The sequence below is a fragment of the Sarcophilus harrisii genome, chromosome 1, assembly GCF_902635505.1.
Source record: "Sarcophilus harrisii chromosome 1, mSarHar1.11, whole genome shotgun sequence".
NCBI lineage: Eukaryota > Metazoa > Chordata > Mammalia > Dasyuromorphia > Dasyuridae > Sarcophilus > Sarcophilus harrisii.
Window position 1 is genome coordinate 500,910,096 of NC_045426.1, and position 24,135 is coordinate 500,934,230.

The following is a 24,135-nucleotide window of genomic DNA, read 5'->3' on the forward strand; positions in this document are numbered from 1 at the left end:
GAAGAAACAATATTTTCCAAATGATTTTCCAAATTATTAAATGATAGATGCCTTTTTGCTCTCACTAAAATAACAATATTTTAGTGAAATTAATGTAATTAAATATTTTTCATTATTTTTAAAAATCTTGATTTGACATAATTCTAAATTAATTCTAATGATCATAAATTATTTATTTTGCATCAAAACATTTAATAAAATAATTTTAAAATCTTTTAATTCTCTCTAATATATTTTTTATGTGTAGGTTTTATTTGGTTATAATGGCTGTTATATTTGAAAAAAATAAAAAGAAAGATAGGTAGCACAATGAATATAGTACAAAAATTTGGATCCTAATCCTTCTTCAAACCCTTAACATTCACCCTAAACATTCTGCCTGTTTTGTGTCTTTGTTTCCTTATCTGTAAAATAATGACGATAATAGCACCTGTTGTGTACATAAAAAAAAATAATTTGTAAAGAAACTATTTTGCAATCCATAAAGTTATTATATAAATGTTATCATCATTATTTGTCATAGATTCAAATGGGAAAAGTTCACTGATATATGTACTTACTAAATAATGTTTTGATTCTATTTGCCAATTATGCAAAGAATTTTTTAAAAATGAAATCCAGTTAGCAAATTTCCATCATCTCAAGAAATCCTCTATATCATATATAATAAATGATTATCTGACTTCAGACCAAGCAAGAGCACTGATATTTATCTATGTCTATACAGCACATCTATATTTTTGTCTATATCTATTATGAGTAAAGATTAAATTCTTTTTATAAAAGTTTTTATTCTGCATATATATTAAATAAATATATGTTTGTTTGTTGTCTCTCCCATTAGATTATAAGTTCTTTGAGGGCAGGAAGTGTTTTGCCTCATTCGTAGCCCCCAAACTTAGCATAATGTGATGCCTGGTACAGAGAAGCTTAACAAATGTTTATTGGTTGATTAATAAAAATAAATTAAAATACAAGTTTTAACAGCTTCTTTCTGTACCTCAGGGGATCATCTATCTTATCTCCTATGGTATGTATATCCCACCATGTAAAGACATTTTACTCCAAATTAGAGTGGACACTGAGATTTTATTCCAATTCGGATATCTGAAATATTGCCTTAATTTATGCCCACATTCTAGACATAACTGAAAATTTCGATCCCGAGCATCCTTCCCAACAACAACTATTAATTGTGATTACTTATTTATTTCAAAATCCCTCAACACTGTCATACATAGTCTTTCATTTGCAAAAACGGTATTGCATCTCTTCTTTCTGTTTTGCCATAAAGCTAAAATCAGAAGGACAAACAAAGTCCTAATTGTAACAATTATTTTCTGTGGAACAAATTTATTATGGAAACAAATGCTGACTCACATATCTGTATTAAAAGTAAAATTCTCATGGGAAATAATGGAAAGGAACATGACTGAAAAAAACCTAGAGTTAAAGTTTGAAGAGTTATCTCACGGATTCACTGAAAGATAGAATACAAAAATCAGAGGGAACTTACAGATCATTTGTTTACATCCTCTCACATAAGGATCTGTTTTATATATATATATATATGTATATTATGTTACATATAAACATATATAATATAATATATATTATGTTATATACATCCATATATATTTTATATCTTATGTGTATGTGTGTATATATGTATATGTGTGTAGATATATGTGTGTATATGTATATATATATATATATATACATACATTTTAAATATCTTGTTTGGCAATTCTATGTACTGAAATGCTATTTCTATTATGTGTCCTTCTAAAACATGACATATTGTTCCTCATCATTTCAGAATTGTTGGTATCGTGACACCTCAATGCATCAGGGATCTGTCATTTCACTCAGGCAGTAATCTCCCTCCAGGCTTGGGAATCACAACCCTTCTGTATTATTACAGAGAGTTGCTGTGGCCTTGAGAATTTCTCACCTCGTCAGCATTCATCTGTGGGATGATGAACCTCTCTAAACTCACCAAGAGTTTTCCTTCTGACATTATTAGTCCTGAAAGAATTCATTCTCAACAGCAAAGTCTTCAAAAACCCCACATAAGCTCCCTACCATGAGGAAGTAACGAAGGAGGCCTTTGGTGGACTCTCTGTACAAGTCAAAAGCAACACTGCCCAAGTAAAAACCAATTGAATGAATATGCTAAGTAAAGAACAAAGGATTACAGATCTAGAATTGGAAAGGGCTTTGGAGACCACCTAGTCCAATACCTCACCCCCATTTTACTGACAGGGAAACTGAGGACCTAGGAGGTAAGGTGACTTACTACCCACCTAGGTAGTAAGAGAGAAAGAGCATTTGAACTTTGGCCTTCTGACTTCAAGCTAACACTTTTTATATGGCAAAATGATGCTAAAAAACAGATCTAAAATAACCACATTCAAACAGAACTATATAAGACCACAAAGGTTTTTATTATTTCCTTTAGAAAATAATGTTTTCAATTAATACACATTTATTTTCTCTTCTTCCCATGTCCTAACCTTGGGAAAGGAAACAGAAAAGGGAGGAGAAGGAAAACAAGATGAAAATGAGAATATACAAGGAAAAGAGAAAGGGAAAGGAAAGAAAATAGGAAGAAGAGGATAAGGAAGTGAGATAGGGAAGGAGAAAAAGGAAAAGGATAAAGTAAGCAGAGAGGAGAAGGGAGTAAAGGAAGAAGTTAGGGGATGAGAAAACGGGGAAAAGAAGAGGTCAAATACATCCCAATTCATTTCTCTGTAAACCCAGGAGCTATGATTGTGGGACTTAGCATATGATACTAAGTTTTTCAATATAGTTTAGTTTTGCTGAACTATTTTTCTTTCCCTTTTTATTCTCTGTCAAACCTCTCTAGTAGGAAGTAAAGATAAAGATACACTGGAAAAATTTATGTGATATAAAAATCAAAAATAATAAAATTTATTAAAAATACTCTATAAATGTGAGTTGCAATGTTGATGGTGGTGACTTAGGATAGAGACAGATGCCTCAATTACGGCAAGCTAGGCTATCCTGGCACCAGCTGGCACCATTCCAAATATATTGTGGTCCTGAACATTCTGCAGCAGCAACAGAAGCAGCAATTATACCATATGGAGAGAAAACATGCCAGGAATTAAAGGCATCACATGAGACCCAGCACCACAACTTCAAGTCTGTGCATACTATCTTAGAACATTGAACCATAAGAATATCTCCCAACACACCTGAAAATCAAAATAGTGAGAGAGATGATAGATGTTCCTTTCAGAAAATTCTACAGGACAGAAAATTCTCCTCATTCAGCAAAGTTTCAACTTCTGACAACCCTGCGACCACCTGAACATTATGAGGAAAAAATGCCTGAGATCACTCATAACACCATTTCACCACCAAAATGGCAAAACTCCTACTAAGAGCATCAGGTCCAGGAACAGGGGAGTCCCTTCCACTTACCCCAGAGAATAATGTGGGTAAGAGTGTCAGTGAGAGCAATTCAGCTGCAATGAATTTAGAAGAAGCTTTAAGTCCTTATTGTATAGTCTAAAAACACACCAATATCTAGAGGAAACTCAGTGTACCAAATTATACAAACTTTATGCAAATAAAATCTTCATTGTTAACTATGGTAACAAGTTTTTTTAACCCCTGGATCAAGGTAATCCTGGAGCCAAGGCTCCCTTAATTCTGTTTGATCCAGAAACTGGATAAAAAATGCTGAATTTTTTATTGGTGGCTTAGGAACAATTGCCATACTCTTCAAATTTGCAGAAGACATACATGTGGAGGAATAACAAATATATTTGGGAGTCAGGGCCCCCCAAAAAGAACTGCATAGGCTAGAACACTGGGGTCAAATCTACTAAGATGAAATTAAATAAAGCTGAATGCAAAATCTTATGCACAGTCTCAAAAAAATCAGTATCCCAAATAGAAGGATGATGAGTAAAGTAATAATTTTTCTGAAAAAGACCTAGGGTCTTTATATGAGTTGACGGACACTATAGTTTGAAAAGACAATGTTATCTGCAGCTAGTTAATGAGGGGACATGGTGACCCAGAGAAGGAAGGCAATGATTCCAATGTATTTTTTTCTGGTGAAACCACATTAGAAGTACTGTGTTCAGGTTTGGGTTCCACATGTCGGAAAGGACAATAGTTGAAGATCTGAATTCAAAGGACTAAGATGGTGAAAAAAGTAGGATGGAGAAGATCTATAATACTATTGTGTACCCATCAAGCATCTCCTGAAGAAAATGACAATGTTTAACTTAGAGAAAATATTTAAAGTCAACTTCAAAAAATCTGAAAAAAGGTATAAGAAGGATGTTATTATTATTCAATGATTTCAGTGACATCCAACTTTGAGAAAACCCATTTGGGATTTTCTTGGCAAAAATACTTACTACAGTGATTTGCTATTTTATTCTCTAGCTCATTTTACAGATGAGGAAACTGAGGCAAATGGGGTTAAGTGACTTGTCCAGGGTTACACAGTTAGTGTCTGATATCAGATTTGAACTCGAAAATGAGTCTTCCTGGCTCCAACACTTGCTACTTTTTATCATTGTATCAACTAGCTGCCTTTACTAGAGAGATAAAATGTATTCTAGTGGACAGAAGTTGCACAGGCAGATTTTGGCTCACTGCAAAGAAAAATTTCATATTAATTAAAAGAATCCAAAAGAGAAGTGGGAGTCATTGGGTTCTCCTTAATTAGCCAAATTACACAAAAGCTCAATGACAATTTGTTAAGACTATTATAGACAAGGGGTTTTGTGAACTGAGCCCCTTTGGAGCACACAGAAAAAGCCTGGTAGATTTATCAGGTTAGAGAGAATTTCAGTAACCCTAAAAGTGAGACTCCCTACATATGAAGGAAGGAGGAAAACAAGCATTTGGTAAATGTTTATTATTTGCTAGGCCAAGTACTTAGAATACAAATACAAGCCAAAAGAAAAAAAGTTCCTGTCCTTAAAGAACTTACATTTTTAATAAAGGAAAACAATATACAAAAAGGAGCTAAAAAACAAGAGAAATTAAAATAGTCTGGCCTTATCCATTCCACAAAATAGAGGCTAAGAGGAATTCACCAATGTATGGAGGGAATTGGTTTTGCCAAGGGATATTCCACAATGGGCAGATCACAACAGTGGTTGTTGAGTTGCAACAAATTCACAGCATTATATTGTTCTTTTTGACCCCACCTGGATGAGTCTTGGGTCTGGATCTATATTTGAGATTTTTCTATAGGATAGGTTGAAGTTTTTGTTTTGTAAAAGGGAAGAGATAGTTCTGCAAAGTTCAGAGACTGCAGTGATAGAGTTAGGGTTTTGCTTAGAGGAAAAGTATTGAAAATGGAAAGTGTTGTTTCGATGACAAAAGTGGGGTCATAAAATCTCAGAGTTACAATGGATTAATGTTCTCCCTTAACTCTAACCCCCATCCTGCTATAAGAATCTCTATTCAGCAAGAGTTCTTAACCCATATCTGTAAACGAATTTTAATATAATGGTTTCTTCTTTAATCTTATATATTTTAAAGGGTTTCTTCCTTCATGTGCAGGGACCCTTACTTTTAGGGTTGCAGAAATTCTGTCCCATCTGATAAATCTACCACCCTCTATTCTGTGTACTCCACATAGCCAAGGTATCCCTAAATAGCATAATAGAATGAATTATTATCATATGTGCTATGAAATATAATAAAAATAGCAAGAGAGGTCATTCATATAATTCTTCATGATGTACAAAGCATTTTACATAAGTGTAAAAAACTGTATTCATATAACATTCTTGTGATATAGTAAATGTGAGCAGTAATTCCCATTAATGTGAAGTACTTTAAGGCCCATAAAGTACTTTCTTTTAACTACCTCTACTAGAAGATATTTCAATGATTAAGAAATCAAGACAAAGTCTTTAAGTACATTGTCTAAAATCATTCATTTAGTCCTTTAGCTAATGTTAAAGTTTGGTCTCAAACCCAGGTATTCTGATTCTTGAAACATCCTAGATCTCTTCATATTTTTAAAAGGTAGTAAGTCATATGTAAAGTGAATTGAAATGAGACAGTCAAGTTTTTCAGCATTTTAGTTAAAATTACATTCTCTAATCTACACTTTGTTTCTAAAAGTGGCCCATTCTTTCTTAAAAGACTTTGATGGCTCAAAGTAAAATTTTACTCTCTGCTTTTTTCTTGCTACATATTTATGTACTGAAATGGTTATAAGGCTACCTGGTCATATATTTCCTTTTGTGTCTGCCTTTACCACTTATATTTGGTTATATATGCTAGTAGAATATATTTGACTATTAAAAAACATCTTTTAAGACTAAGGGACTCTTAGACAGACATAGTTTCTTGAAATAATTATTGAGCCTAATAAAGTCTCTCTGATTTAGGTTTACTAGAAGGCAATCTAATTAAAAGATCAAAAGCCAACATTTTATCTATCAAATGTGTGTAGAAAAGAGCTGGAGCAATGAACAAAGAATGTTAAACACATTACTAGTTACAACAAGTTAAATTAAATCAAAGGAATCAATGACATAAAAATTAGAATCTGGTCATAAGGTTCAAGGACAAAAGATCTAGATAATTTTCTCCTGAATTTTTGGTAGGTAGCAAAGCACGCGCGCACATGCACACACACACACACACACACACACACCAACCAATCTTAATACCAATAGATTTTATTATTGTTCACATATCAAGAAGCAATTATTGCAAGCCTTTCTATTTCTACACAAAAAATTTCTGCCACTAACATGCTGAAATAAAATCCTACAGTGGGGCAGTGTTAATAAAATATACACAAACTATCTAAGGACTAGACATGGTCATCCATGCATTTGTTCTTTTTTTATTAAAATTCATTAATTTATTTGCTATTTGAAAGGCAGAATAGTAGCTAATGGGCTAGAAAGAAAAACAAGGAATACCCAGTTTTGCATCCCGAAGTTATTGTTCAAATGGACAATACTACCAAATACTATCAAATTTAGTTAATACTATTCAAAATTCATTCTGATTATCATACCTAATTTGTTATGTAAGTCAAATTATTGAGGATTATTTTTTTCATTAATTTTCTGTATTTCAAGTAAATACCTGAGTATTTAGAATATGGAAGAAGTTAACAACCTTGACAGCTCAAATGCATACATTTTTTATGGAAAAAAAAATCTCAATGAAAAACTCAATACTTACTATATGGCACTTCTAGTGGGTGACCTGTCATATTGCACCATCCTATTGGATGAATGTCAGGACTGTCAACATCTACCCAATAGTCATATTTGTGACTCCAGCCATCAAAGTGGACCTGTCAAAAAGTATAGTTTGAAAAATCATCATTTTGATAGTCATACGTGCAAATATATGTGAGAAAATTTTATTAACCAGAGATCAATATGACAAAAGTAAAAAATTCTTAAAAACATTATCTGTGAACATAGGGAATAAAAATATATCAAATTTAAAAATTCAAGACTCATGCATTTCTCAAAGAAATAGAAAAACTTGACTTTTTTTTCCCTATGACCACAAATAGATGTTGATATAGGTGGGAATTTTCAAAGAAATCAAATATCACTGTCATACTCTCTATTTAACCAGCTATTGACTTCTCATATCATCCTTTCTCATATAATCTTAAAAAATAATAAAACAAACCAAAATATTTTGACACCCATCCAGAGCTTGATCATTCCATGGTTTTTTTTCATTTTCACTCTGATCTCATCATTTCCCATAATGTTTATTTTCAGAAATTGCATGGCATGGTTTGGCAATTCCTAGGAGACTTTTCATCATATCCTGAATACATGTACCCAAAAGAAAGTATATCTCCTAATTGTTCATGTCAGGTTGACATTTGGCACTGCCTCTGTGGGCAAAAAAAAACATTCTGGAGTAAATTAAAGTCTTACATTACTCAAGTTTAAAAAATTGTAGGGGGGAGAGGAATTTTTAGACATTTCTTACAAAAGCTCTCAGCCTAAGTCAATAATATGAGGTGACAGAAAGAAAATTCAAATGATACCATAGCTTGAATTTATAAGGTAAAATATCAAAAACATGAAGAATAATATTCTACCATAGTCTACCATGATAAAAACACATATGGAGTTTTCTGTCTAGTTCTGGGTCCCACATCTGAAGGAAGATCTTGATTGTGGGAGAAATAAGACAGTTGTCTTCAAACTTATAAGGACAAAAGGATAATATGAGTAGAAACAGGAACAGGAGAAAGCTAGATGGCACAGTGGATAGAGAGCTGGACTTGAAATCAGAAAGACTCATCTTCATGAATTCAAATCTGACCTCAGACTCAGACTCTTAACTAGCTGTGTAACCCTGAGCAAGTGAAAGTTTTTTCTCCTCAGCTCAGTAAAATAAACTGAAGAATACAATGGCAAACCATTCCACTACCTTTGCCAAGAAAACTCCAAATAGGGTCATGGAGAGAGGGACAAGACCGAAAAACAACTTACAAGAATCAGAAATAATGGATGGAATCTGCCTATTGGAAGATTGAAGAGTTTGGAAGACTGAAGGTTAAGAGGTGGGGATGGAGGGGACTCCCTAACAATTGGAGCTTTCCAAAAGATGGAATGGGTTACTTGAGGAAGTTGGAAGTGACCTGAGAAACCACCTTAGTACAACTTGCATAAGAAAAAAATCCTCATTCAAATATGTCTGTTGTTTCCATTCAGCCTCTAATTTAAGACCTTTAAAGCAAGAGGAACTAATTAATTCTCAATGGAGTCCATTTTTTTTTTCACAGATTTAATTGTTTAGAAGATTTTCCTGATATCAAGTGTTTGCAATCTACTTATTCTACTGGTTTTGCCCTCTCAGGCTAAACAGAATAAATTTAATCTCTTTCTTACAGAAGACAGATCTTCAAATAACAGAAGACAACTATCATGTCTCCCTTAAGCATTCTTTTTCCAGACTAAACATCTCCATTGCCTTCAACATATCTTTCTATGCCATGGATCATCCTCTTAATATTCCTCTTATCCCTCTCTTAATAATTTCCAGCTTATCATAAACTGTTTTGCCTAGAACTGAACACAATATTTCAAATAAGAAAAGAATCCAACATGTATATTACTTCCCTATTCTTGGAGGATAGTCCTGTCTTAATGCAAAGACTGATTAGCTTTTTTTTGTCATGCTGATAAATCATTGGACTTGTTGTCCACTGAAACTCATTGATCTTTGCCAGAAAATTTTCTGTCTAACCTCGTCTTGTACTGTGAAGTTGAACTCTTCGTACCCAAGTGTAAGATTTTACATTTACCGCTACCAAATTAAACTTATTAGATTTCTCTCAGTGCTTTATAATGCCAAGAACCCTATGGATCATGACTCTGTCATCTACTTTAATAGTTATCCCTCTCAGTTTGGTGCCATTTTTAAAATGTTAAACAACATAAGGTCAAGCACAAATCTCTGAGCCATTATAGAGGATAACTCGCTATGCTGAGCTATTAACAAATGCACTTTTTGTAGTCAAGTCATCCAATAATTATGGCAGAGACCTTCAAACAGAGATTGGAGAGCCATTTATTAAAGATGTCTTAGAGAAGGTTCTTTCTCAGATTCTATATATGAATATCTAAAAATTCTAGATGAAGGCTACAATCAGTAGAATATAGTAAGGAAAAGAGCTGTTGTGAGCCTCAAAAATAGAAAACAGGACAGGTGGTTATTTCACACAGCATTTACAAAATTTCTCAGAAATTATGACAGCATCTGGGAATCAATGTGAGAGTTAAATTAATTGAACATTGGTGGTAAATATACTTTGCTAAGGGCAAGATGTCTAAACCTAGAACTATGATTGTAGAGATTGCAAACTTGGATGGAGAAAAAATACATCTTTATTTTCATTAACTTCTAACAAATTGAATAATTCCTTCAATCATTTAAAAATATTAATCTAGGAAGGGATCCACAGGCTTCATGAAACTACTAAAGAAGATAGTAAACACAAGGAAAATTAAGAATACTTGCACTCAAATATTTAAGGGTACAGACTGGGAAGGGAATAGTGTATTTTTAAAATTTTATTTTTTATTATAAATTTGACAAATATCAACAAATTGAATATTTCCACATGCAAGGAACAGAAAGCATATTATGGAAGACATTATATATATTTATTTTACATAGCATAAAGTACATATTATGTTCAAACAGACCACTAAGTCTCTGATCATTTGTATCTCCTTTTAAACTTCCTTCTGTTCTCTTCAGTATACATTTAAAACTTTCTGTTGACATTCTGTTCTTTTGAGGGGAAATATCCTTTCCATTACTCTACTTTTCTCCCAGCCTTTTCCCCAAAGAAAAAAAAGTTGGTCTCCAAAAACAAATACAGTCAAGTAAAACAAATTAACACAATGGTCACATATGAAAATGTATCATTTTGTACTTATAATACATTATTGTTGTCAGGATTGAAATCTGATATAAAGATAAACTGAGGCAAATTTCTCTGAGCAAGATATAATTTATTTACAAGGGCATGTCATATGATAATAAAATGTCAATAGCTTGCCTCCATTTATACCAAAGACCCCAAAAAGGACATTTTCCCTCTTATAGGTTTACAGGAAAAAAAAGAACAGAACAAGATAGATGACATCATGGGTCCAAGTAAGAGTTGACATGAGGGAAGCAACATGTTGGACGGGAATTAAGTAATGAAGAACTAGCAAGTATCCCCATCCTTCCCTTCTGAAAGTAAGAAATGCTCTTTGTTTGAGTCCAAGTGCAAGCTAGTAGACCAAATTGCAAACCAGACATGCTTGAAGGATACTTTGGTGATGCAAAGATGCAAGATCAGACTCCCTGATGACCATGCATCCCCCAGAGAGAGCAAAATTCCTGGAGTCAAGAATAATATAGTGATTAGCAGGAGAGCTGGATTTGTAAATTTAACTCATTACAGACCAGATGGATTTCTGAACTAAGCTATAAACAAAGAATCATCAGTTAAGTAGCTACAGAACAAGAGGAAATCAATTGTAAATAGAAAAAAAAAAGATACAGGATCAATTAATTCACTGTGGTGCCCTGAAAAGATCACTATTGCCTTGTTGGAAATTGTTCTTGCTATTTCTAACTCATTTGCCAATTATATTTAGCTGTGATTCTTTATGACGAGGTAGTATTTAATTGGAAATAGATTGAAAAATTACTATACTATGCTGATGAAAAGAAAAGGCATCCACAATTTAAAACAAAACAAATCCAATCCTGGACTTTTAGAATACATGATTTATATCAAAGTTCTATTACTCCTTTGCTGGATGACTGAGTAAAGACTGGTCTCTATTTCTCTACACCTCAGTTTAATCAACTCTAAAATGGAGGATTTGATTAAAATGATCATTAAGTCTCAGCTTGAACATTCTGTAATCCTATATTTATATATTTAATCTTTTCTTGGCCTTGATTTGCTACATACTGGCCAGATCATTTAACTTTTCATTGGATGGATTTCAGCACTTTTGATAGATTATGCTATTAGGCATTATATAGATTTTGTATATTAATATTTGAAAAAATCATTTGAAAATATAAAGTAGTACTTAAGTACCAGAAGTAAAAGTAATTACTACCATTAATAGTTCATTTGTGTTGCTGGAAGCAATAAAAAAAGTTGTTCAATTTTTTAAAGGGGCTATAGAGCATTTAATTTGCTCTCAATTTAATTAATTTTAATTAAGTAGAGTTGGACTTAAATTTACTTCTATAAATAAGAAGAATTTAATTTAGCATGGTCACTATGATACCTGCTGGATCTAAATTCTTTATCTGGATCATATGCAAATCACCTCTTTTCCTATGAAACAGCAATCAAAAAACATGATCAGTCAGTGGTACATTGGCAGGATTAGAAGAGAAATATTTGTATAAATTTTTATGAACTATCGCCCATACTTTATTGATCAATATGATTCCACTGGAGAGAGTACAGAATAGACAGGCCGGTAGAAAGCACCCGAAATAGTTGACAACAATCAATAGAAAACAGAAGAAATAGAAATGTTCCAGAAGAGAGCCTTACTCAGATATAAGGCCAGACAAGGGTCCCTTCCAACTTCTTGAGTGTAGGAAACAGCTTTTTTACATGTTCTTTAATTGTTTCTGAGTTTGGGCATTATAAATCATTACAATTTTTGTTCACAATAAACACTGAGAATATATTATAATGTGATAATCTATAATAAATGAAAACATAAAATCTCAAAACTGTTTTATACCAACAAATATTTTCATGGTACTTGTGAACATCTCAACCTTTCAAGCACTGAAGTATTCCAATAACAATTAGAATAAAAGCCACACATTTCAGTGAGTAAATACCTGAGGCAGGATTCAAACTAAGGTCTTCTTGATTCCATTTTCAGGACATTATACATCTATGAAGATAAAACTTCTGGCACTATGTCAAGAGCATTGGTCTCCTCTCACAAAAAAATACTTTCAGCTATTATTTTGGAGGAAACTTTCAGGATGTCTCATTATCAAGAGAAATCTCTCAACCCACTGCAAGAAGTCCGAGTTTCCTCTCTTGCTTCGACACTATTAAATCACTAAAGATTTTATGCAAAGTCACACACATTAGAATTTATATAACTAAATTTTGCAAAATCTACATAGGTCATATCCACAGCAAAATGGATGACTATTTTACATCTATCTTTGGGATACTTGACATCTGTTCTCACCCCAACAATTGTGAATACTAAGTATGAATTTACCAGAAGGCATGGATTAATCACCTTTCTTTAAGAAGTAATTTAAAATTTCTATGCACTCCTGCCATGGAACTGGTTAAGACAATAAAATATTTCTGGATATTAAATTTTTCATTGGCTATAAAATTAAGTTTACTTTTACTCTGTAACATCTTTCAAATGTCAACTCAATTTCTAAATTCAATTCAACAATTTGATCCTTTCTGAATCCTTTGAATTTGACACTTCTAATAATGCAATATAGGGATACAAATAATTGTGTTTATTTTAGTCTTTAAATGTATTTTTCCCACATCAAAATATACAACACCAAATATAAACTTTCCTATGGGATTCTACTTTTACCTCCTCACCTTTACATTTATGCTTGCTATTCCAATAGCTGGATAACCTATTTATCCCCCTTCCCCAGAGGAATAACTATAAAATGTTTTATATAACCAATAAACTTGTCTACATATCCCTTATTCCCGGAAAAACCCACATATGATCTGAATATTCCTTATAGAAATCATTCTATATCTCTCCTCCCTGCAATGGTTAAATTGCTTGAAAGATTCATCTATACCTGATACCTACACTGGTCTTCCTCTCACTTTTTTTTCTAAATCTTCAGCAATCTAGCTTCTTATTTCATCATTCAACTGAAGCTGCCTTCTCTAAAGGTACAATTGGTATATCAGATGTCAAATCTAAATGCTCCTTTTCAACCTTGATCTCCTTGACTCTACATTTAATCATTTCTTATGGGTACTTACTCTGCTCAAGGATTTTGTAACATGGCCCTAGAGACTTCTCCTAGCTGTCTAACTACTGCTCTTTTCAATCTCCTTTGCTGGTTCTTCCTCCAAGTCATACATATTTACCTTGTTCAGTTTTCTCAATCATACCTGACTCTCCCTGACTCTATTTGGAGTTTTCTAGGCAGAGACATTACAGTGGTTTGCCATTTCCTTCTCTAGCTCATTTTCCCAGATGGGTAAACTGAGGAAAATAGGGTGAACTTATTTACCCAGAGTCACACAGCTGTTGAATAATCAGATTAAGGCCAGATTTGAGCTCCCATCTTCCTGACTCCAGTCCCAGCCTCCTTGCTGGCCACCTATTTGTCTCCCAAAGCTTTTCTTTTCGGTCTTTATTATCTTACTTGATGATCTTATCAACTCCCGAGGGTTCAATTATTATTGATTTGTAGATGATTCCTAGATCTCTAAATCTAGTCATAGTCTTTGTTTGTCTCTTCAACTGTCTTGAATACATCTTGAACTGAATTAGACATCTCAAATTCAATATGTCCAAAAGAGAATTCATTGTGTTTTCCTTTAAAGCCTCCCCTTTTCCAAATGATTCAATTACCCTCCCATACAGACAAGTCCACAATCGTGATTCTTATTCTTATTCACCTCATAAAGTTTTTTTTTAAAAACCTTTACAACATCTCTTACTTTTTCCCCTTCTCTCTACTCACACAGCCAATCACCTTGGACCAGGCTTGCATCTTTTCTCACTTGAACTATAGTTTTCTAATCAGGTTTCCCAGCCTCAGGACTCTTCAATACCCTTATCTATACTCTATGTGTTTGTGCAGATAATAAAATATGTAACTTCTTATTTGCAGGTATTTCTTCTTATTATTAGAAAGTGAACTCTTTGAGAGCAGAGCCATTTTTTATTTAGGAAAGAAATATACTTTTGCATTTAGGAAAAGTACTAGCACATAGCATAATGTTTACTGAATGACAACAGTTCAAATGGGTGATTCAGAATTGTTCTAGGTATTAATCTCCAGAAGTGAAGAAGTTCCCATCCATAGTCTAGCCTCACTTTTCACAGGAAAAGGGTTCAGAAATATGTCTGGCTTCAATGCAGAATGTTGGGGGTTGGATAAAGAGCATCCTAGAAACTACTTAGGTATTAAAAGATTATAATATCAATGTCAGATTTCTTTTCAAATCATTTAGTATTTTATGATATAAAAGTTGTCATGTTTTCCTCAACTATATAGTTACAATGTACATGAAACAGCAACTGTTAGTGTGGTTGAAGATATAATTGCATTAAAATCCATTGCTATCAGTGATTAAAACAAATATGTGCAAGACAAAGATTAATATTTCAAAATTTGAGCTATTTATCTTTTAAATAAATTTTCTTTCACAAAATGAACCATTTCACCCTGACATAACCCAAAAAGAAAGCTTTCAATTTCAAGAAAAAACATAACAGCTCTCGTCTGTATTTTTTCAGTTCAATGACAATGTGAATTTAGTCTACATTTAAATCTTGATGGTTCTCTTGTAGTGCAATATAGATTAAAGCTTGAAATGTAAGCTGACAGATATATGTTGTTAATAAACAACAAATAAGATGACCTTAAAATGAGGATCTGAACAGCTGCAAAATTTTGTTTCTGTATCAGTTTCTGGTGTTTACTTAGACTGGCACTCTTGCTCTGAACCATGTAATTTATCCAAGTGACTGCAGGAGCTATTTGTCTTTCTTGTGTAAGTGAATAATTACCTGAACCACAGCAATGACTCCTGAAGATTAATTAAATCGCTAATGATTTCAAAGAATTGTGGAAAACACTGAATAACTTTCAGATTACTGAGAATGAATGATTGTTTACACATAACAAATTGGTTTGGTTTTTGGGTTTCTAAAAACATTTTCATGTTCACAATTCATTAAGGAAGTAAAACACCATAGATTTATCTTAAAACAGACTTAATTTTGAGGAAGATTTAGAGCTGGAAAAAACTGAAGAGGAGATGTATCAATAGTCCTCACAGATGAAATTACTGGTCCAGACAGTAATCCCTGGAGTCCAGTTTTAAGCCAAGGTTCTCTGATTCTATTATTCCACAAAAAATTCTAGTTTAGTAATTCAAAACACTCCATCTAGTAACTATAAATCTTATCTATCTATAAGAGGAGAAACAATAGTATTTAACCCCTATCATAGCCATATTCTAAAAAACACAGTATTTTGTAAAGCATAAAGTTACCTATAGAGATAAGAACTGGTTAATTAAAATCTGTCTATTTTTATTTATGAATATGTGTTCATTGAAGCACATTAAATCTTGCTACCACAATCTGCATTAAAATTAACCATTTGCCTTTCATTTAATTCTTAAATTTTATTTTATATTCCATTGCAAATTCTCTCCTTCCCTTTTCCCCTAGTTACCAACAGAGAAAGCAAGAAAAACAAAACCTGTTATCATACATATTGTCAAGCAAAACAAATTTCTGCAGTAGACATATGCAAAAAAATGTTTCAATGTGCACTGAGTATTTCATCTGAGTCTTTTGGAAATGTGGCTAGGTCCTTTACATTATTGTTATTGTATAAATTTATTCTCCTGATTCTGTCCATCTCACTTTGAATCATTTCACACAAGCCTCCCCAGATTTCTCCAAAACCATCCTTTTATTATTTCTTAGACAGTATTAGAAAATAGTATTCTATTACATTCATGTACCATAACTTATTCAGCTATTTTCTAATTAGGAGGTACCCCATCAGTTTCTAATTTTTTCTTATAATGAAAAGAGCTTCTATAAATAAAAGGTACATATTTACATTTTTCTTTGAACTCTCTGGGACACAGATTTACAAGTGGTATTACTGGGTCAAAGGATATGCATTGTTTAACAGCTTTCTGGGTATCAACTCTTTACTATTCAATAAAACCTCCAGAAATTGGATTTTTTTCTCTATCTTTTCAAATGATTAAAATCTAAAATCTAAAGATGGTTTCTTAGTATATCAGCAAGAAAAAGGAAATCTTAAAAGAAGGCATTATCTTTGGATATGTTGTTCTCTTTAGGTGACAGATATATTTTTTTTCATGGTATGCATAAAGACTCCTTTAAAAGAAGAAAAAAGTAATCATTTACCTAAATTAATTTATTTTCCTATTTTTAGCACACTTAATTCAATGTATTATGTTGATTGAGCATCCTATAGCATGTTTTGAAGAAATGCATATTTTAGCAAAAGAAAAACAGGAATAAAATCGTTTCTACTGATTATAATTCTTTATTATAACAAATCCAGAAATAAGTGGGTTCAAATCCCGCCTCTGCCATATAATAACTGTGAAATTCTGGGAATGTCACCTAATCTTTACAATTGCAGGAGTAAGACAATAAGTTTCAGAAAAAGTGTCAACAAGAAAATTTCCCTATATCAAGAAAATTATATGCCTACTCCCTATTCCTATGTCTTCCCAAGTATTCAATACATTTTGATAAGTCCTTCCTTTAGCAATTATTTTGTAATGAATTATATACACAAATACATATCTTCATATTTAGACTTTAAGAAAGTATTTAAAAAGAATACTAAAGTATTACAGTAACTCACAATCATTAATAGTACTTTCTTCACAACCTTAACATCACTTTTTTTCTGGATGAAGACTCAGTTGTTAATTGACTTGTATAAACCAGATGTCACAGGTCTGCTGCCAGCATTTTTTTCTAACATGGAGCTACCATGCTATCCAAGAAAAATTCCTTTATCTGGAATTTCCCTTCTCTTGCAGACTTTCTGTTTCTATTCAATTTGTATTCCAGCACACCCATTCCTGCTCTACCTACTTCCTAACTCCTGCTTTTATTCTTCTGGCTGTCCCTGGTTCATTTCATTACACTCATTTTCCTTCACTGACAAGACTAATGCTATTTAATAATTAAAAATAGGAATGTATATAAGGATTAAGAAATCCTTATTTCTCATGATAATGAGTCTAACAATTGCCTTAGAAATTAGGTTAAGGCTACAAATATAAAATTAATGAGATTTCAAATGAATTTTAAATTATTTGATCAACTAGAAGTTTAGTATATATGTATCTAATGCCATATTAGAAAAGTTTTATAGACCAGTGGTACATGAGGAACACACAGGGAGGAATGAGTCATCATTTGGCATTATCACCCTCATCTCTACTTCCAGTTTGTCCACCACTCCCCACAGTCGTATTCAAGAGAAACCATTACTGGCATTTGCAACTGGCAAGAAGGCAGAAAATCTCAGGACTCAGGAATGGCACTCTACCTCACGGTTCCGCTTCCCACCTGCCCCTGTTAAGTAGCCATTGTCCAGAAGAGCAAACCCTATAGAACTTCATCCTGGAAACTACTCTTAAGGGTGGATGGAGTTCCCAACTTTTCAGGAATCATGGCTACTGAAAACCCAGAAAAGAAAGATTATAATGGCCAAATTCCTTGGAACCATCAAAAGGCTCTCATGAGGAAAAGAAATAGTTTCATTAATGGAAATGACATTAAAGAAAATGCATTATTACTGGCCTCGCTATTGCACTTTAAGGAATTGTCTTTTTATGTACTCAGCAATCTTAACCTACTTTGCATATTTTCTCCCATTATTAGAATGTAAATTCATTGAAGGCAAAGAGTTCTTATATTTTGTTCATCTTCCCAACATTTAAGACAAGGCTTTACAAGAACTTTTTCGTCCATTTATAAGTACTTGGTACTATGTATCCACCAGGATACAAAGAAAAAGAAAGCATTCAAAGAGCTTCCATTCTTTTGGAAAGTTCAGATCTTTTCAGGTTAACCTATAATATAATTCATAAATGCCTTGTATAGTTCACTGCAATATTATCTATAAGTAAGAGGAGTTCTACTTTATTAAACTCACGTTAGTCAAACTTTTTTTTTTAATTTAATAGCCTTTTATTTACAGGATATATACATGGGTAACTTTACAGCATTAACAATTGCCAAACCTCTTGTTCCAATTTTTCACCTCTTACCCCCCCTCCACCCCCTCCCCTAGATGACAGGATGACCAGTAGATGTTAAATATATTAAAATATAAATTAGATACACAGTAAGTATACATTAGTCAAACTTTTTACAGTCATTGAGATACCACTTCAGAGAGTAATGCAGTTTTAAATCTATTCAAATCCTTCCTCACTAAGGATTTAACCAATTATTAAGCTTCTCTGTTTTAAGATTTCTATCAACAATATCATCAATGTGCTCAGATGTTCAATAGATCAGTCCTCCTACCTGCATTAAAATCGTGACAAGATCTATGCAAGAAGAGTTAAATATTCTATAACTAAGTATAAAAAGTGACTCAGTAATGATGTTAGAGAGCATGCTCCCCTGCCAGTCTACACAACTTGAAAAAGGAAAATGTTATAGAAGATAAAAGACAAATAAAGGACAGAGTATGATTTAATAAAAATGAGTAGTCTGTGTCATTGACAACTGGTCCCGATGACATCTTTGAGTCAACTGAAGGAGTCTGCTACCTCCCTTCAGCACAGTCATGTCTGCTTTACCATTTATTTTTAATAATTTCAAGATGAACTCGAAAATTGGGACCCCATTGTTATATGTCAGTGATTTGAAACTAAATATGTCTTATTATAGTTAATTATGCAGTCTAAAAGATAATTTACAACTTAAAAATAAAATCAGCAAATCTAATAGCTGTCAATTCTTTTTCAACTTTAGAACACTGGTTTCCCATGCCTGGAATATGATTTCTTCTTACTTTTTACTTTCTTTTGTCCTTTTTCTTTTCTTAATGCATAGTTCAGGTTTTAATTCAACAAAGAAAGTTTTGCCCTCTGCCAGCTGAAAATGATTTCTCCTTAAAAAAGTCTTAGAGCATTGATATCAAATAGTAATGCAGACTCTAAACTGTATGGACAAAAAGATCTCTGAGGATTCAAACAGACTTAGAAAACAATATGTTAACATTATCTATGTTTGATTTTATTTTTATTCATTTTGTTAAATATTTTGGAATGACATTTTAATCTGTTTTGGGATACACACAAGGTTACGAATAGCTTGTGGTCTGTGAACTGTATTCCTCCTTCTTCAATATAACATAATACCTATTAATTAGCATTGTAAGATTTGTCTTCATTTCAGTATACTGAGTGCCTAACAAAGTACCCTGCACAAAGTAGAAAATAATTCATAAAGCTTTACGGAATTGAATTCATTTTAGTGAACAAAATCTAATTGTCAAAGGGTCATTTTGGGAGGACTATCTTTAGGTCTTAAATAATGAGCCTATCTTGGTTCCATCTTCTACCCTACAACTTTTGCCCCTTCTAATACCTTCTCTATATAACTGCTAATTATAGCTGTATAAGCTTTCATCATATTTCTTATCCTATCATTCCAGGTATTCCATAATATGGTCCTTCTTAAGCTATGGAATTTTACCATGTACAACTCTATAACCCCCAATTAACAGGATGGCTTCAAAGTTCCCTAATGACAGAGTGTTCATCCATATCTTCCTGGCTTCATTAATAAAAATAGACATATATATAGCACTTTTTTTCCTGAGGCAATTGGAGTTAAGTGATTTGCCCAGGGTCACACAGCTAGAAGTGTGAGGTCAGATTTGAACTCAGGTCCTCCTGACTTCAAGGCTGATACTCTATTCACTATACCACCTACTGCCCCATATCTATAGCACTTTAAATTTGCAATCCTCAAAACAATACTCTGAAGTGTGTAGTAAAAATAGGGCTATTCTTCCCATTTATAGATGAGTACACTGAGACTTAGAGAAGATGACTTACTCATGGTTCCACAACTTGCCAGTCACGTTACTGTGAAGATTAAATGACGAAAGCATGTAGAATATTGGGTAAAAAATTGAGCCCTGTGTAAAAGTAAAACATCACCATAAAGGAAAGTATTGGAAACAAAATAGAAACCACCATCCTACTTTGATATAAAACCATACTCTATCTATGCCTGGGTGTACTACTTATAGCTTCACCAGGCCAGAGAAGAAAAATTAAACTGTAGGAACAAGAGAATAAGTGAGATGGTGAGATAAGACTAAAAAAGATTAGAAACTTCCAATCTGAAAAGCATTCTAAAAGAATAAAAATGAATGAAATAAATGAAAATCTACAAAATAATTTAAGATTAGCTTAATTTTTTAAAAAGATTACTTATTGGATTATTATTCTACATATTAAGTTAACAAGGAAACTAAAATTCTCTGGAATAATAATATAACTTTGGAATGTTGATTTCATTGAGACCTACCACTATAAGCTTTGTTGTTGTAAGAGGTAAGGGAATGAGTTAGATGGAGTAGAAGGAAGTTATTCCTATAGGAACAATGTTATGATTTGTGGTTGAGGATATCTTTTTTAAAAAAGAAAGAATTACAGTGGAAATTCATAATATCATATTATGGAATAGTGAAACTTAGTTATAATGGGGAGGGAGATAGATAGGGATTATTTCTCTATCTAAGCTGAAATCTAAGGAAGATGGAGTTGCAGTATTTTAAGAGCATAGAATGTAGAACTAGAAGGCTTAGTTTTTTTTTTAATCACATTCTTGCTATTTACTGTTTGAACATAGATAAGTCATACATTTTGAATCCCAATTTCCACATTTAAAAATAAGTTAGGAGGAGGAGACTAATTTAAGTTATCTCTAAGACCCCTTTGCATCTGTAATACTACAATTCCAAGCAGTTTAAGGGATATAATATAGAAAGAGTATAGATCTCTTCTACATGACTCCAGAGAGCAAAACTAGGAATAATCAAAGAATTTGTGTTAGCTGAGCCCTTAGGAAATGTCTAGTTCAAACTATACATGAAAGGAACCTACTTTATAATATACCCAAAAAGTGGTCAGGAGAAAGTAGAGTGAGAATATCAATTCCCTAATCCTTAAAGCTATACCTTTCAATGTGGTGCAAGATTATGAGAGCCTTTTTGACTAAAACATCAAACTACTGATTGAAAGAACCTCCCAAATTTCTCTTAAAACAAGCGTCTTATAAACATGCCTCCCTCATCCCACAAATTTAATTGTGAATCTGATATTTGCACACAAGTGAAAAACTTTAATGAGTGAAAATTGCAGAGAAAACAATTTCAACTTAATGAAAGAAATGCTTCCTAATAATTAGAATTATTAAAAAATGAAATAATATCTGAGAAAGTGGTAGGTCTACTCTCTCTCACTGCATCAATCAACCAATCAATCAACAAGCATTTAAATACTTAAGTTACTTGGAGCAGAATTGAGTACAAGGGATAAAAAGAGAAAGAAGTTATAGTTCTGTCTCTCAAGAAGCTTTTTTACCAGGAAAGAAAACAAAAGCAAAGTATGTATGTGTACATATGTATGTACAAAATGGGCATTCTTCTTTGGGATGAACAAACCTCTTGCAAGCTTCAAACGAAGAATCATATGATGAATGATAGAAATTATGATGTATTAACTAAGATCTTTGAAAATTTCTTGTGTGTGTTTTTTTAATTTGGCATTCACTCCATGACATAAACAAAAGCAGAGAAAAAAGTACTGGAAATGACTGTAATTCAATTTCCTCATTTTATAGAATAAAAAGTTGAAGTCTCAAAGAATGTATGGAGGGGAGTTACCTAACCTGGGATTATATAGTCAGTGTGAGTTAGTAGCATTTGATTCTCTTTACCCCCTTATTTAAATAGTATTTTTTCCAATTACATGTAAAGAAAATTTTCAACATCCATCTTTTTAAGATTTTGAGCTCCAGATGTTTCTCCCTCTATCCCCAAGACAGTAAGCAATCTGATAGGTTATACATGTACCATCATGTTAAACACATTCCATACTAGTCATGTTATGAAAGATGATTCAGAACAAAAGGGAAAAACCATGAAAAAGAAAAAAAAAGTGAAAATAGTATGATTTTATATGCATTCAGATTCCATACTTATTTCTCTGGATGTGGTCAGCATTTTCCATCATGAATCCCTTGGATATCTTGGACCTTTGCATTGCTGAGGACAGTTAAGTCTATCGCACAATATAGCAGCATCTGCTTTTCAACCCAAGTTCTTTGACTATCAAGTGCAAGCAAGCAAGCTATTCAAAAACATTCATTTGGCATTACATGGTTGACTTTGGTCCAGCTCACTTCTTTAAGGTGTTTTTCACTTTGTTTCTCTTCCTGTTCCCTAATCCACTTTTACCCTCTCTTAAATTTGTGTGTCTTTGATCCTCACTCTGTATCTCATGTTACTCTGATCTTTCAAGTTATTGTAAATGCTGCTTTCATCTTCTCTTCTGTCTTTCTGGAAGTACAAATTCTGTGACTTTTGAAAAAATATATCATTTTTAGGAGAAATGTTTTCACAGAAGCCATAAGGAATTGTACATTGAAAACAACATAAACCAGGCACAAGAGTTTATGTAAGAGTTATAAGCCACTTATGATCTCTCTTCACATTCCTATATAAGTATTTACAATTGTTTCAGTTTCCCTCATGCTGACCTGATTTATACTACATTCTTAACATGATTCATATTATTGGAAAGATAAGTTATACCTTGAACTAGCTATTCTATATTATTCTGAATACATTTTAATCTTTCCCAGTAGATTAAGCTTTATTCCTCTAAGTACATTTTTTTTGGCCTAATTCTGTATCTTGTGAAACACCCACAATGCTCTGGGATATAATAAATAATTCAAATAAAATGAATATTCCTCTGCCTAAAAATATCTGTTTTCCTATTATCTTTTTCTCATAGTTCCTTGGGTCGCCTTTCTTCCTTTTTCTAGATTGTCTGTTCTAAATTTCTGTAAATCTCCATTCAAAGGAAAATTATATTCTGAAAGAATTTTAAATCAAGTATGCCATCAACCAAAGATAAAATGGTAATGAGTGCTCTCACTTCTATAGAGCCATTAAGGTCTGTATGAAGTAGGCAATACAAAGATCATTATCTTCATTTTATGGATGGGAAGAGTCAGGTTTGGAGAGATAAAATTGCCCAAGGATACAGTTAATAAGTACAAAGAAGGGATTTTGCAAGGAGGGTAAAACATGAATACTATGAGTTTGGAAGAATGGTTGTCCTTTGTGCTTGAAGAAGACCAAAATGATATCACTGTGTTATAGTTCAGCTGCAGTATGTCTGACCAATACAAGCTCGAAATGCTCTGCCACAGGTTAGACACAAATAGTCCCCATGAACATTTGGAGTAGCTTCTCTAACTTTGTGCATCTCATATTTCTTCTGAGCTTATTCAATTCTGCTTTGCTCATAGAGCATATTATGCTGGGCAATCCTGTGCCAGTGTCTCCCATGTCATACAATCAATTCCAAAGTTCTTAAGAGAGACTTAGATATCCTTGAATCATTTTTATTACCACTTTGTGAGCACTTGTCCTGTGAGTTTTTCATAAAATATTTTTTTTTGGCAAGTATGCATTTGGAATTTTAAAAAGGTAGCCAGCCCCATGGACTTGTGCTCTCTTCTGTAGAGTTGGAATCCTTGGCAATTTAGATCAAGAAAAGTCCTCAGT

The 24,135-nt window shown here is 32.8% G+C and overlaps 1 protein-coding gene across 1 annotated transcript in view; it reads right to left on the reverse strand.

Annotated features, from left to right (window-relative positions):
• The window catches only part of L3MBTL4 (L3MBTL histone methyl-lysine binding protein 4), a 489,530-nt gene that overhangs the window by 243,570 nt on the left and 221,825 nt on the right, over window positions 1-24,135 (reverse strand). The window contains exon 13 of the mRNA XM_031946621.1: window positions 7,210-7,324. Within this exon, the coding sequence (XP_031802481.1) occupies window positions 7,210-7,324 (115 nt within the window). The remainder of the gene's footprint in view (window positions 1-7,209; window positions 7,325-24,135) is intronic.